Below are 14,544 nucleotides of genomic sequence, written 5' to 3'. Positions count from 1 at the left end.
GGGAATTCAGAAATAAACCCTTCCATTTATAATTAACTGGATTTTGACAGGAGTGCCAGAACAGTTCAGTGAGGAAGGATAGTTTTTTCAACAGATGCTATTGGGACAACTGATCATCCATATGCGAAAGAATGAAGTCCCGCTCCTAACTTCATACCACATACAAAACTTAATTCTAAATGGAGCAGAGACCTAAATGTAAGAGGTAAAACTTACAAGAAAACGGGTAAATCTTCATGACACTGGATTAGGCAGTGGTTTCTTATATGTGACACTGAAAGCCCACACAACAAAGAAAAAAATGGATAAATTTGGACTTCATCACAATTAAAGACTTTTGTGCATCAGAGTCCACTCTCAAGTGAAAAGAAAACGTACAGGTGGGAGAAAATATTTGCAAATTATGTATCTGATAAGAGTCTTGTATCCAGAATATATAGGGAATTCCTACAACTCAACAGTGAAAGATAAATAACCCAATTAAAAAAAATAAAAATGGACAAAGAGATTTGTCCAAAGAAGATATACAAATGGCCAATAATCACATAAAAAGATGTTCAACATCATTTTAGTTATCAGGTGAATGCAGATCAAAACCACAGTGAGATACCACTTTAGACCCACTAACTCTAATTAAATAAAACAAAACAAAACAGGTGTTGGTGAAGATGTGTAGAGACTGAAACCCTCATCCATTGCTGGTGGGAATGTAAAGTGATCCATGCCCCTCACTTGAGGGAGCAGCTCCTTCCTCAAAAAGTTGAACATAGTTACCATGTAACCCAGCAATTCCACTACCAAAGAGAATTTAAAACATGCCTGCACAAAAACTTGTGCATGAATGTTCATAGCTGCTTTTATTCATAATAGCCAAAAGGTGGAAACAGCTCAAATTTCCATCAGTGATGAACTGATAACCAAAATGTGGTATATTCATCTAATGAAGTATTTAGCCAAAAAAGTATTGGGGTACCAATACATGCTACAACAGGATGAACCTTAAAAACATGTTAAGTAAAAGAAGCCAGATAGAAAAGGCCACATATTGTATGATTCCATTCAAATGACATATCCAATACAGGCAAATGCATAGAGACAGAAATTAGATTAGATTAGATTAGTGGTTGCCAGTGCCTGGGGCCAGGGGGAGGATAAGGTTGGGGGTAGCAGGGCCAGGATAAGGAATAACTTAAGGGCGTGAAGTTTCTTTTTGGGTGATGACCGTTTTTTAGAATTAGGTAGTGGTGATAGATCCTTAGGCCAACTTGAAACCTGGTGTTGCTGAAGGATGAGACTGTACCTGGGAGACTGACCTAGTTTATTCTTGCAGGAAATACTCTCTAATGTAGCCTTATGAGTAACATGCTGAGGTCATTTTGCCTCAGTTACTCAAACCTGGTGACAAGGCGGGTACACATAGCCAGAGCCTCCAAGACCTTCAGGTCATGAGGAGTGGGAGCACGGTTGAGAGGTTTTAAGACTCCAGTGGGAACTCGTAGAGAATTTTGAGAATCCGGGAAGCCTCTGTTTCCATCTGGGGGCATTTGTCTTTATGGATCTGTCTCCATGAGATACCCTGTCCTTGGCCATTAAAGAAACATACCCTCAAAAAAAAAAAAAAGAACAAAAAGTTAAGTTAGTTTAAATATATCCAAATATCTCTGTTTGAATCTGCTCCTCAAAAAATAGCATTCTTACAGGAGAAGGAATATATGTATATAAAATGGACTGGCACAGTGCCCAGAATGTAGCTGTCAGTCACAAAATGGTTATTATCAGTAAACATTTAATTATGCAATTTGCTAATAGAAGTAGAGCAAGTAGATAGGCCCTGGGTTCCCTGGCAGGTTGAAATAGAGCATGTGGGTCCAATTTTGTGTGTGCTACGCTTGGGAATGATGACCTTAATTTGAGTGGGCCTTACTAATAAGGCCTAGGACCAGGCTGCTTACCTATATTGTATTAGTGCATGCTGCCTGAGAGGAATAAATCTTACTGCTCTTTTTTTGAGGCCTAGGAATTTCTTTTTTTTTTTTTAATTTTTTATTGTTATGTTTATCACCATACATTACATCATTAGTTTTTGATGTAGTGTTCCATGATTCATTGTTTGTGCATAACACCCAGTGCTCCATGCAGAACGTGCCCTCTTTAATACCTATCACCAGGCTAACCCATCCTCCCATCCCCCTCCACTCTAGAACCCTCAGTTTGTTTTTCAGAGTCCCTTGTCTCTCATGGTTCGTCTCCCCGCTCCGACTTCCCCCGCTTCATTCTTCCCCTCCTGCTATCTTCTTCTTTTCTTTTTTTTTTTTCCTTAACATGTATTGCATTATTTGTTTCAGATGTACAAATCTGAGATTCAACAGTCTTGCACAATTCACAGTGCTCACCATAGCACATACCCTCCCCAATGTCTATCACCCAGCCACACCATCCCTCCACCCCACCCCCCACTCCAGCAACCCTCAGTTTGTTTCCTGAGATTAAGAATTCCTCATATCAGTGAGGTCATATGATACATGTCTTTCTCTGATTGACTTATTTCGCTCAGCATAACACCCTCCAGTTCCATCCACGTTGTTGCAAATGGCAAGATCTCATTCCTTTTGATGGCTGCATAATATTCCATTGTATATATATACCACATCTTCTTTATCCATTCATCTGTTGATGGACATCTTGGCTCTTTCCACAGTTTGGCTATGGTGGACATTGCTGCTATAAACATCGGGGTGCATGTACCCCTTTGGATCCCCACATTTGTATCTTTGGGGTAAATACCCAGTAGTGCAATTGCTGGATCATAGGGTAGCTCTATTTTCAACTTTTTGAGGAACCTCCATACTGTTTTCCAGAGTGGCTGCACCAGCTTGCATTCCCACCCACAGTGTAGGAGGGTTCCCCTTTCTCCACATCCCCGCCAACATCTGTCGTTTCCTGTCTTGTTAATTTTAGCCATTCTGACAGGTGTGAGGTGATATCTCATTGAGGTTTTGATTTGGATTTCCCTGATGCCAAGCGATGTTGAGCACTTTTTCATGTGTCTGTTGGCCACGTGGATGTCTTCTTTGGAAAAATGTCTGTTCATGTCTTCTGCCCATTTCTTGATTGGATCATTTGTTCTTTGGGGGTTGAGTTTGATAAGTTCTTTATAGATTTTGGATACTAGCCCTTTATCTGATATGTTGTTTGCAAATATCTTCTCCCATTCTGTCGGTTGTCTTTTGGTTTTGTTGACTGTTTCTTTTGCTGTGCAAAAGCTTTTATCTTGATGAAGTCTCAATAGTTCATTTTTGCCCTTGCTTCCCTTGCCTTTGGCGATGTTTCTAGGAAGAAGTTGCTGCGGCTGAGGTCGAAGAGGTTGCTGCCTGTGTTCTCCTTTAAGATTTTGATGGACTCCTGTCTTACATATAGGTCTTTCAAACATTTGGAGTCTATTTTTGTCTGTGGTGTAAGGAAATGGTCCAGTTTCATTCTTCTGCATGTGGCTGTCCAATTTTCCCAACACCATTTGTTGAAGAGACTGTGTTTTTTCCATTGGACATTCTTTCCTGCTTTGTCAAAGATGAGTTGACCATAGAGTTGAGGGTCCATTTCTGGGCTCTCTATTCTGTTCCATTGATCTATGTGTCTGTTTTTGTGCCAGCACCATACTGTCTTGATGACAGCTTTGTAATAGAGCTGGAAGTCCAGAATTGTGATGCCGCCAGCTTTGCTTTTCTTTTTCAACATTCCTCTGGCTATTCGGGGTCTTTTCTGGTTCCATACAAATTTTAGGGTTATTTGTTCCATTTCTTTGAAAAAAATGGATGGTATTTTGATGGGGATTGCATTGAATGTGTAGATTGCTCTAGGTAGCATTGACATCTTCACAATATTTGTTCTTCCAGTCCATGAGCATGGAACGTTTTCCATATCTTTGTGTCTTCCTCAATTTCTTTCATGAGTATTTTATAGTTTTCTGAGTACAGATCCTTTGCCTCTTTGGTTAGATTTATTCCTAGGTATCTTACAGTTTTGGGTGCAATTGTAAATGGGATCGACTCCTTAATTTCTCTTTCTTCTGTCTTGTTGTTGGTGTATAGGAATGCCACTGATTTCTGTGCATTGATTTTATATCCTGCCACTTGACTGAATTCCTGTATGAGTTCTAGCAGTTTTGGGGTGGAGTCTTTGGGGTTTTCCACAGAAAGTATCATATCATCTGCAAAGAGTGAGAGTTTGACTTCTTCTTTGCCGATTTGGATGCCTTTGATTTCTTTTTGTTGTCTGATTGCTGTGGCTAGGACTTCTAATACTATGTTGAAGAGCAGTGGTGATACTGGACATCCCTGCCGCGTTCCTGACCTTAGTGGGAAAGCTCTCAGTTTTTCCCCATTGAGAATGATATTTGCTGTAGGTTTTTCATAGATGGCTTTTATGATATTGAGGTATGTACCATGGGCTATACTATGAAGAGTTTTGATCAAGAAAGGATGCTGTACTTTGTCAAATGCTTTTTCTGCATCTATTGAGAGGATCATATGATTCTTGTTCTTTCTTTTGTTCATGTATTGTATCACGTTGATTGATTTGTGGGTGTTGAACCAACCTTGCAGCCCAGGGATAAATCCTGCTTGGTCATGGTGAATCCTTTTAATGTACTGTTGGATCCTATTGGCTAGTATTTTGGTGAGAATTTTTGCATCCATGTTCATCAAAGGTATTGGTCTTTAATTCTCCTTTTTGATGGGGTCTTTGTCTGGTTTGGGGATCAAGGTAATGGTGAGGCCTAGGAATTTCTATAAAATGTTTGTTTCAAAAATAAAAATAAAGATTTTTGGAAGTTTCTAGAGCAAACCAACATAAGGAGATTTGTTACCAGAGATTTCTTAAATACTAATTTGGTATTAAAAAAGCAGAAATTTGGGGTACCTCGGTGGCTCAGTCGTTAAGCATCTGCCTTCATCCCAGGGTCCTGGGATGGAGTCCCTCATTGGGCTTCCTGCTCCACAGGAAGCCTGCTTCTTCCTCTCCCATTCCCCCTGCTTGTGTTCCCTCTCTGGCTATGTCTCTCTGCCAAATAAATAAATAAAATCTTTAACAAAATAAAAATATTAAAAAGCAGAAATTTTATGAATATATGAGCAAACTCTCCCTGTCCCTAATAGTGTTTTCTCCAGTCAAGTAATATTGCCATGAATGTTTATAGATTGTATATTTCAATTGTTTTATAGTGTACTGCCATTTGTCTGCTTGTTCTACCTCTGTTTATTTTATTCTTTACTTTCTTAATGATTTTGGCCACCAAAATGGAAAAAAAAATCCAGTGGATTAAAGGGGATTTTTAAAGTATAGTGGAGAACAGATGTAAATTCTTTAAGGTAACCACTCATCCAGTCCCTGAAATAGAATCCTAAAAATACAGATGGCCTACATTCTGACTTACATTATAACTTTTGTCCCTGCTGTCATGAACTGTGTAAAACATTAAGCATTAGTGTGTTGAGAAGAAATGCTTCAACATACTCTTTTTCTGTAAGAGCTCGTTGTTTGTGGTTCTTATTGTTTTGTTTTACCCCATTTGGTGGTAGAAATGGTGGGAAGGTGTTACAGGGAGAATAGAAAATCATGTTTTTTGTAGGAAAGGGATGAAGTCACTCCAACAGTATTGCACAGAAATTTAATTTGCCAGATATTAAAATTGAAGAGGAAAATATCTATTAATGAGGGAATGGTTAAAAAAAATTAAGGTGTTTATAGAAGTGATATACTATGCAATTGTTTTAAAAAAAGAGTACTGATATTTACAAATAAGAAATGAGACAAAAATCTGTGTGAGCAGGGATTCCTGGGTGGCTCAGTCAGTTAAGCGTCTGCCTTTGGCTCAGATCATGATCCCAGGATCCTGGGATCGAGTCCTGCATCCGGCTCCCTGCTCAGCTTCTCCCTCTGCCTGCCTGCCACTCCCCCTGCTTGTGTACGCTCTCTCTCTCTGACAAATAAATTTTTAAAAAATTTAAAAAAAAAATCTGTGCGAGCAAAGTCCTAGATGTGTGTGGGATAACTTACATGTGAAGCTGGGGAGGATACTTGCTTTTCTTTGCATAAAAGAAAACTCTGGATGAATATATAAGTAACAAAAAAGGCTGATTTTCAGTGAGAAGGGTCTCACTCGTGGGAAACTGGATAGATGAGGGAGGAAGGTGGAAGGAAAACTTACTATTGAATACTTTGCTGCTTTAGTTTTCTCATCCACAAAGTTGGTTCTTGTAAAAGGCTTACAGCAATATCTATCATATAGTAAGCTGCTGGTATCATTATTAGCGGTCGAAGTGTTAAAGACCAGTAATTCTCATTTTGCATCTCCGGTGTCTCATTTTTTCACATTTGTAAAAGTATTAGAAACACCCGATGCTTTCTTTGGTCTCTATACTATCACATTTTAACTGAAGTGGCTGATAAAGGCATGTGGAGTTTGAGTCTCCTTGTTTCTCTTGGCCTAGGGATTGAGAGCCTGGTCTCAGAAGCGGACAGAACTGAGTCTGACTCCCCCACCCCAGCACTTGCCAGAGCATGTTTTTTTATTAGGTGCTATAAGGGAGGCAGAGATGTTTGTGCTGCATTGAATAGGTTTCCTTGATGGGAAAGGCACTATCCTGACATCTGGATTGAAGATGCATGCTGTATTCTGAAAGGCTAGGAAGGGAGATCATTCATTTGTTCATTTATTCATTCAGTTTTATATTAATTTCTCTGGTCTAAATCTGCATTTAGGCAGATCTCATTTTTTTTTTAAAGATTTTATTTATTTATTTGAGAGAGAGAGAATGAGAGCGAGTACATGAGAGGGGGGAGGGGCAGAGGGAGAAGCAGACTCCCCGCCGAGCAGGGAGCCCGATGCGGGACCCGATCCTGGAACTCCAGGGTCATGACCTGAGCCGAAGGCAGTCGCTTAACCAACTGAGCCACCCAGGCGCCCTAGGCAGATCTCATTTTATGTCAGCTGTTACTAGAACAGTTTGGAGAACCACCTTTTGGAGTGGGCTGGTAGGATTCTGTACTTGCCCCGGGACTATGCAACTTTTATCTTTCTAAAAGTTGGCCGGTGCCTGCAGCTCACCGTAGTCTAAAGTTATGGGGAAGTATTACCTCAGAAAAGCTCTTATTTTATATCCTTTGTTTTAAATTAATTTTTGAATTTTGGAAAGTTACGAAAATTGGGTATTTTTTGTTGTAACACGCGTATACATTCCCATTTCCCCCACTGGCCAAAACCAATGGAAATTAAGAAGTTTTGGAATCAGAACCTTTTTGCTTAACAGGATGTTCTACTTGGGTGTTAACATGGTAGTGGTGGGAACCGTGCGTTTTCTGTAACGGGACGTTATCAAGTTCTGTACGTCTGGAAGTCTACTGGCATTTTTGCAGTATTTTTGCTTAAGCATTATTTGCTTTTTAGTAGCTGTGGCTTGTGCCTTTTATCCTCAAGAGAAAATGTAAAGATAATTTAAAAATGTGTGCCCTATGTTTAAAATGACATAAAACACAAAATCCTCGTGTTCTGGGTGTGGTTAAGAAGGTAAGACTGACATATTTGCCCTGTATTGATAGGTGCTTTTAAAACTGAAATTATAAAGAGAGTCCAGAGAATGGAGGGCCCCTGAGATGCCTCACGGCGGTGTAGGGTGAGGGTGGGAGCTTTGGCTTCCCACCAGACTTGAATCGTGCCTTTGCCACTTTCTAATGGAATTCACACAAAGCACCACGTTCCTAATTGTGTCACCGGCCTGTCGTCACCCAGCTAGGTTGTTACTAATCAAGAGATGACGTGTGTGAGGAGCTGTGTGTGCGCCTCCTGCCAGAGATGGCAGGCAGATGGCCCGGGTCAGGCGGGAGGCCTCAGGACAAGGCTCAGCATCAAGCCCTGTGGAAAACTGCTTTTTTTTTTTTAATTTTATTTTTAAAAGACTTTATTTATTTGTCAGAGAACACAAGCAGGGGGAGCGGCAGGCAGAGGGAGAAGCAGGCTCCCCACTGAGCGGGGAGCTCAATGCGGGGCTCGATCCCAGGACCCTGGGATCATGACCTGAGCCAAAGGCAGACACCCAACCAACTGAGCCACCCAGGCGTCCCAGGAAAATTGCTTTTAAAGAGCGCATTTGGTGATGCCTACCAATAAAGTTTGTGAAACAAAGAAGGACTTTTTCCTTCTTTTATTAGTGTATGCCTTTCATGCGTCAAAATTGGTGTGAAAGCAATGAATGTTGACTAGATAAAATGACAATTTCATCAGTGATTGTTAAAATATAAATGTGAAAATAGCCAAATGATTACCACCTCCCCGATAAAACTGGCCAGGGATTACGTGAAAACTGAAAACAAAGCCCTTTGTTGTTCAGTGTTTTGCTTTTACAGAGGCTTCACAAAAGTTACTTATCACCCTCATCTACAGGTTGCTTTTGGAAATAGATACTGGGTGGTTCCTTCTCACCTCCCTCTTCTTCCAGTTCTTCTGTCTTCCGTGTGAACACATGGCCCAGTAGAGCTACACTGCTGCAACTTCCCACTGGCCTACACTTTTTTCTTAAGAATGTCAGCATTGAATTCATAATTACTAGCACAGATTTTAATTTTTTTAAAAAATATATTTTCTTCCACTTTGTGAAGTACTGAGTTTTCTAAAATTAGAGGACATACAGATTTTGTGCATTTCAGCATCGAGTTAAGATACATTTTCAAGCAAACAGGCTTCATATATGTGTATATACTGTTTGTGCAAATCAAATTTACGTTTTCTGATGTTATGAAACCAGCTTTGTTAGTACCCATGATTCTGGCTTTCATGTTGGAAGGAGAATGGAGGATTAAGGCAGATTAGAGTGTTGGGATAATGTTTGACTCCTTGTGTTCTGTGCGCTCACACAATAAAAGTCCTCCAAATCTGGACATTACTCTGGTGAGATGAGCAAAAGCTTGAGTTTGCGATTGGTGCAGAGCTTAGTACGGCACCTGGTGGAGTAATAGACGAATCCGTTGCCTTCCGAATCAGTAACGCGTGCCCATGCTGACGCCCCCTGGGCGTGTGAGGTGTCTGGTGAGGCAGAGCCACCACTGCCCGCAAAGATTCGACCCAGATAATCAGTGTCCGGGGAAAACATCTGTCTCCTCTCACCATGCTCCTGATAGGCATGGATTACACCCGAGAGGCAGGAGAATCTGCAGAGAAGAGCGCCATTGTGGCCTTTCATAGGAATAAAAGCAGCTTTATTACAGCTCCCATATACTGAATCAGTCTTGTGTTACGGGCACCATGTGAGGTGTGTTACTACTCTGTCCTTGATGCATTTAAATGGCCGTCATTTCCATACCGTTGCTTCCAGGTACTCTGTGAATTTGTGATTTTTTTTTTTTTTAAGATTCTATTTATTTATTTTTGCGAGAGCGAGCTAGCACATGAGAGGAGGGGGGAGGGGCAGAGGGAGAAGCAGACTCCCCGCTGAGCAGGGATCCCGATGCGGGGCTTCATCCCAGGCCCCTGGGATGATGACCTGAGCTGAAGGCAGACGCTTAACTGACTGAGCCACCCAGGTGCCCTGAATTTGTGATCTTAAGTAGAGCACATGGGCCCTCGACTGAGATGCCCACTACTTTCAAACAGGGATGGTCTCTCACTTATGTTTGGAAGAAGAACTCTGACCTTTGTGAGATTAAAGACATGACTGTTTTTTATGGTAACGGCACATATTTGACATTCTGAAGTCTGGAAGCACATATTTGGCTTCTATCTTGGTCCCAGGAATGGTCGTCTTTGATGACTACTGAGTTATTTTCACATATTAAATGTAACAAGTATTTAAATGAGGGTGCCTTACGAAGCATCATCAATTTTAATATTAAAACTTGGGAGGTAGAGAGTATGTTGTTTTTAATGAGGGTAGGGATAGTGGTTATAGATATTTTTCTCCTGGGAGGAAGTAATGTATGAGGTTTTTATTAAGAATTGCTATTTGTGGAGTGTATGTATGAAGGGGGGGAATGGGAAGAAGGATCTCAGGAATTTTCCTTATATTTTCTTTTCTTTTGTTCATTTCTAGTCTTTATAACCTGGCTTCCCTGGAACTGAGAGAGAATCTTCTTACCTATCTTCCTGAGTGAGTCTCTGGGCAAAATAAGAGGGGATTTTGTACTACATGAATTTCTTCAAGTATTAAAAAAAAAAAAAAAAAGTACTACAGTACTTTGTCAAAAAGAGATTCTGTGTCTTTTGGAAAGTTTGGGAGATGCCAGCCTTCCATTAATAGTTTTTCCTTGGTAATATTTACAGCCATGCAGTCCAAATGAGTCTTAGTTTTGGAAATGAGTCTGAGTGAGGAATACCATATTGCTCAGCATTTCTAAGGGTTCCTTCTTCTTTTTTTTTTTTTTTTATTTTTTATAGCTCTCTTACCCAGCTGCGGAGACTAGAAGAACTTGATTTAGGAAACAATGAGATATATAATTTGGTAAGTCTGTATTGAAGAGAGATTTAGATTTAATTTTGCCCTTAGGTGTGATCAAAACATACTTTAGGGGAGATCTTTAGGGATGTATTCTCACAGATACAGCTTGGCAACATTAGAGAATGTGCTTCAGTTCACACAGGTTGAGAATTACGATGTAGGGGTGGGGAGGGTCAGGACTCGAGATGAGGGGCAGAAATGGAAACCACCGGCATTATTGGAGAGCTTTGGGAGTGCTTTTAGGATGGGGGACTTGTATTGGAGAAGTCCCAACAAACATCCTCTATAGTACCCATTTATTAACTGTTGAATTGGGATTCTTTCTTAGTGGAAGACTAAACGTTGGATCTTTGTTACCATAATATTATTTTTTGTTTGTTTGTTTTAGCCAGAATCAATTGGAGCGCTCTTACATCTAAAGGATCTCTGGTTGGATGGAAATCAGCTGTCAGAATTACCTCAGGTAGGTGGTGATTTCACATTGTTTCCCCCAAATTATAAAACAACCACAGACACCACTCATGTATTCCCCGTTTCTATAAGGGGGATCTTGAAAACCAAAAACATTGGTTGAAAAAGCACATTTGATAAAATATTAAGCATTCATCATACTGCATTGCCATAGAAAAATTGAAAGCCTCAACCCACAATTTCTAAAGATAGCAAATACATCCTTTAGTTTGTGAAGTCTGTATTTGATTTCATCCATGCTCCCCACGTGGCTTACTTCAAGCCCAGCAAATTTGTAAATTGCCAGGACCCCTGATTCTTAGATGGTATCCATTTCTGCCACTCTTTGTGATGTGTCAAGTACTTTTGGAAGATTGTAACCACATTCTGTTCCGTAATAGGTGATGTCAAAGAAATGTTAAAAGCTTTTATTTCAAAATTTTTGCAAATACTGCTTATGGTTTAGCTGTTTTGTCATGGTGTTCAGGTTTTTCCGACTATTACCAAATGTGAGAACCGTGTTCCAAATGAATTGGAGTCTGCCTACACTCCTATATACATAATCATCTTATGGAGCCCTAGTAAGCAGGCTTGCCTTCTACTTAGGTGAGAGAGAAACAGAAGCCAACAAACCCAACAATAAAAAACAAGCATTTTGGGGCGGCTGGGTGGCTCAGTTGGTTAAGCGACTGCCTTCGGCTCAGGTCATGATCCTGGAGTCCTGGGATCGAGTCCCCCATCGGGCTCCCTGCTCGGCAGCGAGTCTGCTTCTCCCTCTGACCCTCCTCCCTCCCATGCTCTCTGTCCCTCATTCTCTCTCTCGCAAATAAATAAAATCTTAAAAAAAATAAACAAAAAAACCCCAAGCATTTTCCCGTTACTTAGGTTTTGTCAAACTATTACTGAATTTTATTCTTTGCTATATCTTACAGCCAGTCTTTAAAGTCCAGGTATATTTCATGATGGTCTAGGTGCCGATATTTTAAAGCAGATCAGATGCTCAGCTGGTTGGAGCAGGTGTGCTGGTGCTGTGTACTTTAGGTGAGGAATGCCGTGTTAATGCAGGAGGTCTGACTCTAGGAGAAAGTACTCAGTAACAAGTTATGGCTGTAGTTACAGCACTGGAAGTATGAGGACCTCACTCACAACTAAGGGAAGGAAGGAACTAACTGCAGTCTCTTTCTAAGGTCTTGGCTGCATTTGGGGAAAGGAGACAGATTAGCAACCGATATGGGTGAAGGTTTGATTAATATCTAGATTTCTCTAGGAAATTATGAGAAATTCTGATTGGGAGAATTCAGGTTACTTTGGGAGTCACCAGATAGGGAATAAAAATACTATGAGATTATCAGGAAAGTAATACACCAGCTCTGGGGCATGATGGGGAAAGAATATGTGTGTGTGTGTGTGTAGAGATATACATAAACGATTGTGTACGAATACAAAATGCCACATCCTGAACACAAAAAAATTATAATTCCAGTGATCTTGTTGTAAATGGTTATTTAAACATCTCATTCGTCCCTCTTTATAAGCTTCTGTTAAACCAGGACTCAACTCATCAGATAGTCTAAATAATCGGAATTACTTTCCTGTCATCATGGATGACAGAAAGAAAAGGATACAAAGGCATTGTTAAAATGAATTAATGAAAAAGAACACCTTCAAGGCTCAGGCCTGAAATTAGTAGAAAGGCAGTCTGGTTTCCTACAGACAGGAATTACAGGGGCGTGTCCATAGGGTGCGTATTAGGTAAGAGAGAAGCTGGAAAGAATAGATCAGACCAAAGTAAGTACAGATTGAAGGATTTGTACTTGTGTAGATATTAAGGAGCCACGTGATATTTTAATGTTTTTAGTAGAAGGGTGGTCTGATTACATACCTATAGCTAGCTCTGTTTCCAGGAGGGAAATACAGAAACAAGAGTTTGTAGCACAGACTTGGCCAGGGAGTATGAGGATCAGAGCTAACAGTCCAGGTGGAAGATAATGACCGGAGGAATTTAATACAGTGGCAGTGGAATGGCAAAGGGGAGGCAAGTATAAGAGAGAAACTGCATTTTGTGAATGGAAGGTAGGATATCTCTTGAGCAGAATATTAGACTCATTGAGGTACTTTCCCTGCTCCTGGGATAGTCTGTTTCCTTTGAAAGCAGGATGCTACTCTCTTCTGGTGAGGTTAAAGGCGTCAGTGGGTCCGGATGCCCCAGTGTTGCTGGGGTATAGTTGCATTGATGTTTGTTGTGACAAGTACTACCGGTAATGGGAGATATAAAGTACATGGTTTCTTAGCAGAGAAAATCTCAGGGTCACCCTGAAGTATAAGCTGCTTATTGAAGTGATTGATTCCAAACTTGAAGAGCAGGATTCTAGACTCCTTTTTTTTTTTTTTTTTTTAAATTATGTAACCGTAGAGTCATTTGTTCTCTCTTGGTGCCAGTCTCTTCATCTGTTAAGTGAGAATGATTCCTTGCCTGCCTGAAGTTGGAGGGCTTGGCATCCCTCCCAGCTCCGTGTCTGTGATTTTTACAGCTTCCCGTTTGCATTGGAAAGGGGTCTGGAAATTTACTCCAGCCTTCTCATATAGATAAACGCTAAAGAAACATCCTCGGGACGACTTTGGGATTTGACTGTGAAAAATCACTGTAAGAAATAATCCTCTGTACTGTGGCAGGTTTAAGCATGAGCCTCTTTTTCTGTGTCACTGATGTAGGAAATAGGAAATCTGAAGAACCTGCTGTGCTTAGATGTCTCTGAAAACAGGTTGGAAAGACTTCCTGAAGAAATCAGTGGCCTGACTTCATTAACGGATTTAGTCATTTCCCAGAACTTACTAGAAATGATTCCGGATGGCATCGGTAAGTATGGAAAGTAACTCCCTACTAAAGATGCTGGCTGTTGTCTCGGGCCTTTGGAGCTCACTCTGATCCTTTGGTCACCACTCTCAGACGCTGGGGATGTGGCTTCTTTAGTCTCCATGTCATTTATTTGTTCTTAAAGAAATAATGCGGAGAACATCTAACGCAATTGAAGTTTCTTGATAGGCAAGTATTTCTGTCATCCTGGTTTGGTAGCAGTTATAGGTATGATTACTTCTAACTGTTGACTCCTCTGTCTCTTCTGCATCTTGTCTCAGCAATTTCAGTAGAGATTAGTCTGAATAATAGATATGTTTCAGACATGGGAGCAGTCTCTAAGAAATTTCTAAGTGAGCATCCTAAATAGTTTATGAGAAAGTGACTCTGACCTTATCGCATGACCTGGGGAGAATGGTGTGTTTGAGTTGAGCCTTTTCTAGTACATTGAGAATAATCTTTTCCTTTAACCATTCTATGCCATTTCCTTAAAAATAAATGAGTCCAGACATTTCCTTTACCATAAAGGCATTCAGTCCCCTGTGAGAAAATAAACACAGGGAAGGTATAAACAGACATGGACCAGGAGCTCCACCATAGCAAAGCCACTTAGAGGTTGTAAGAAACTGTGTTTAATCACGTGGTTAACATAGGATTGCTGCCTTTGACCTTTGTTTAACTCTTATTCAAAATATCAAAGTTTGTAAAAGATTTTCAGTAGTTGGAAAAGCTGTATGACAGAGGACCACTTCTTTC

General features: G+C 40.4%; 1 protein-coding gene across 2 annotated transcripts in view; it reads left to right on the top strand.

Moving 5' to 3' along the window:
- The window catches only part of LRRC1 (leucine rich repeat containing 1), a 128,263-nt gene that overhangs the window by 89,185 nt on the left and 24,534 nt on the right, over positions 1-14,544 (top strand). For both annotated transcript variants that reach the window (XM_021691890.2, XM_021691891.2), the window contains exons 5-8: positions 10,080-10,136; positions 10,424-10,487; positions 10,873-10,947; positions 13,647-13,791. In XM_021691890.2, coding sequence (XP_021547565.1) covers positions 10,080-10,136; positions 10,424-10,487; positions 10,873-10,947; positions 13,647-13,791 — 341 coding nt within the window. The remainder of the gene's footprint in view (positions 1-10,079; positions 10,137-10,423; positions 10,488-10,872; positions 10,948-13,646; positions 13,792-14,544) is intronic.

Source organism: Neomonachus schauinslandi, chromosome 8 (assembly GCF_002201575.2).
Source record: "Neomonachus schauinslandi chromosome 8, ASM220157v2, whole genome shotgun sequence".
Taxonomy (NCBI): Eukaryota; Metazoa; Chordata; class Mammalia; order Carnivora; family Phocidae; genus Neomonachus; species Neomonachus schauinslandi.
This window is presented reverse-complemented; position numbering and strand designations above follow the sequence as displayed.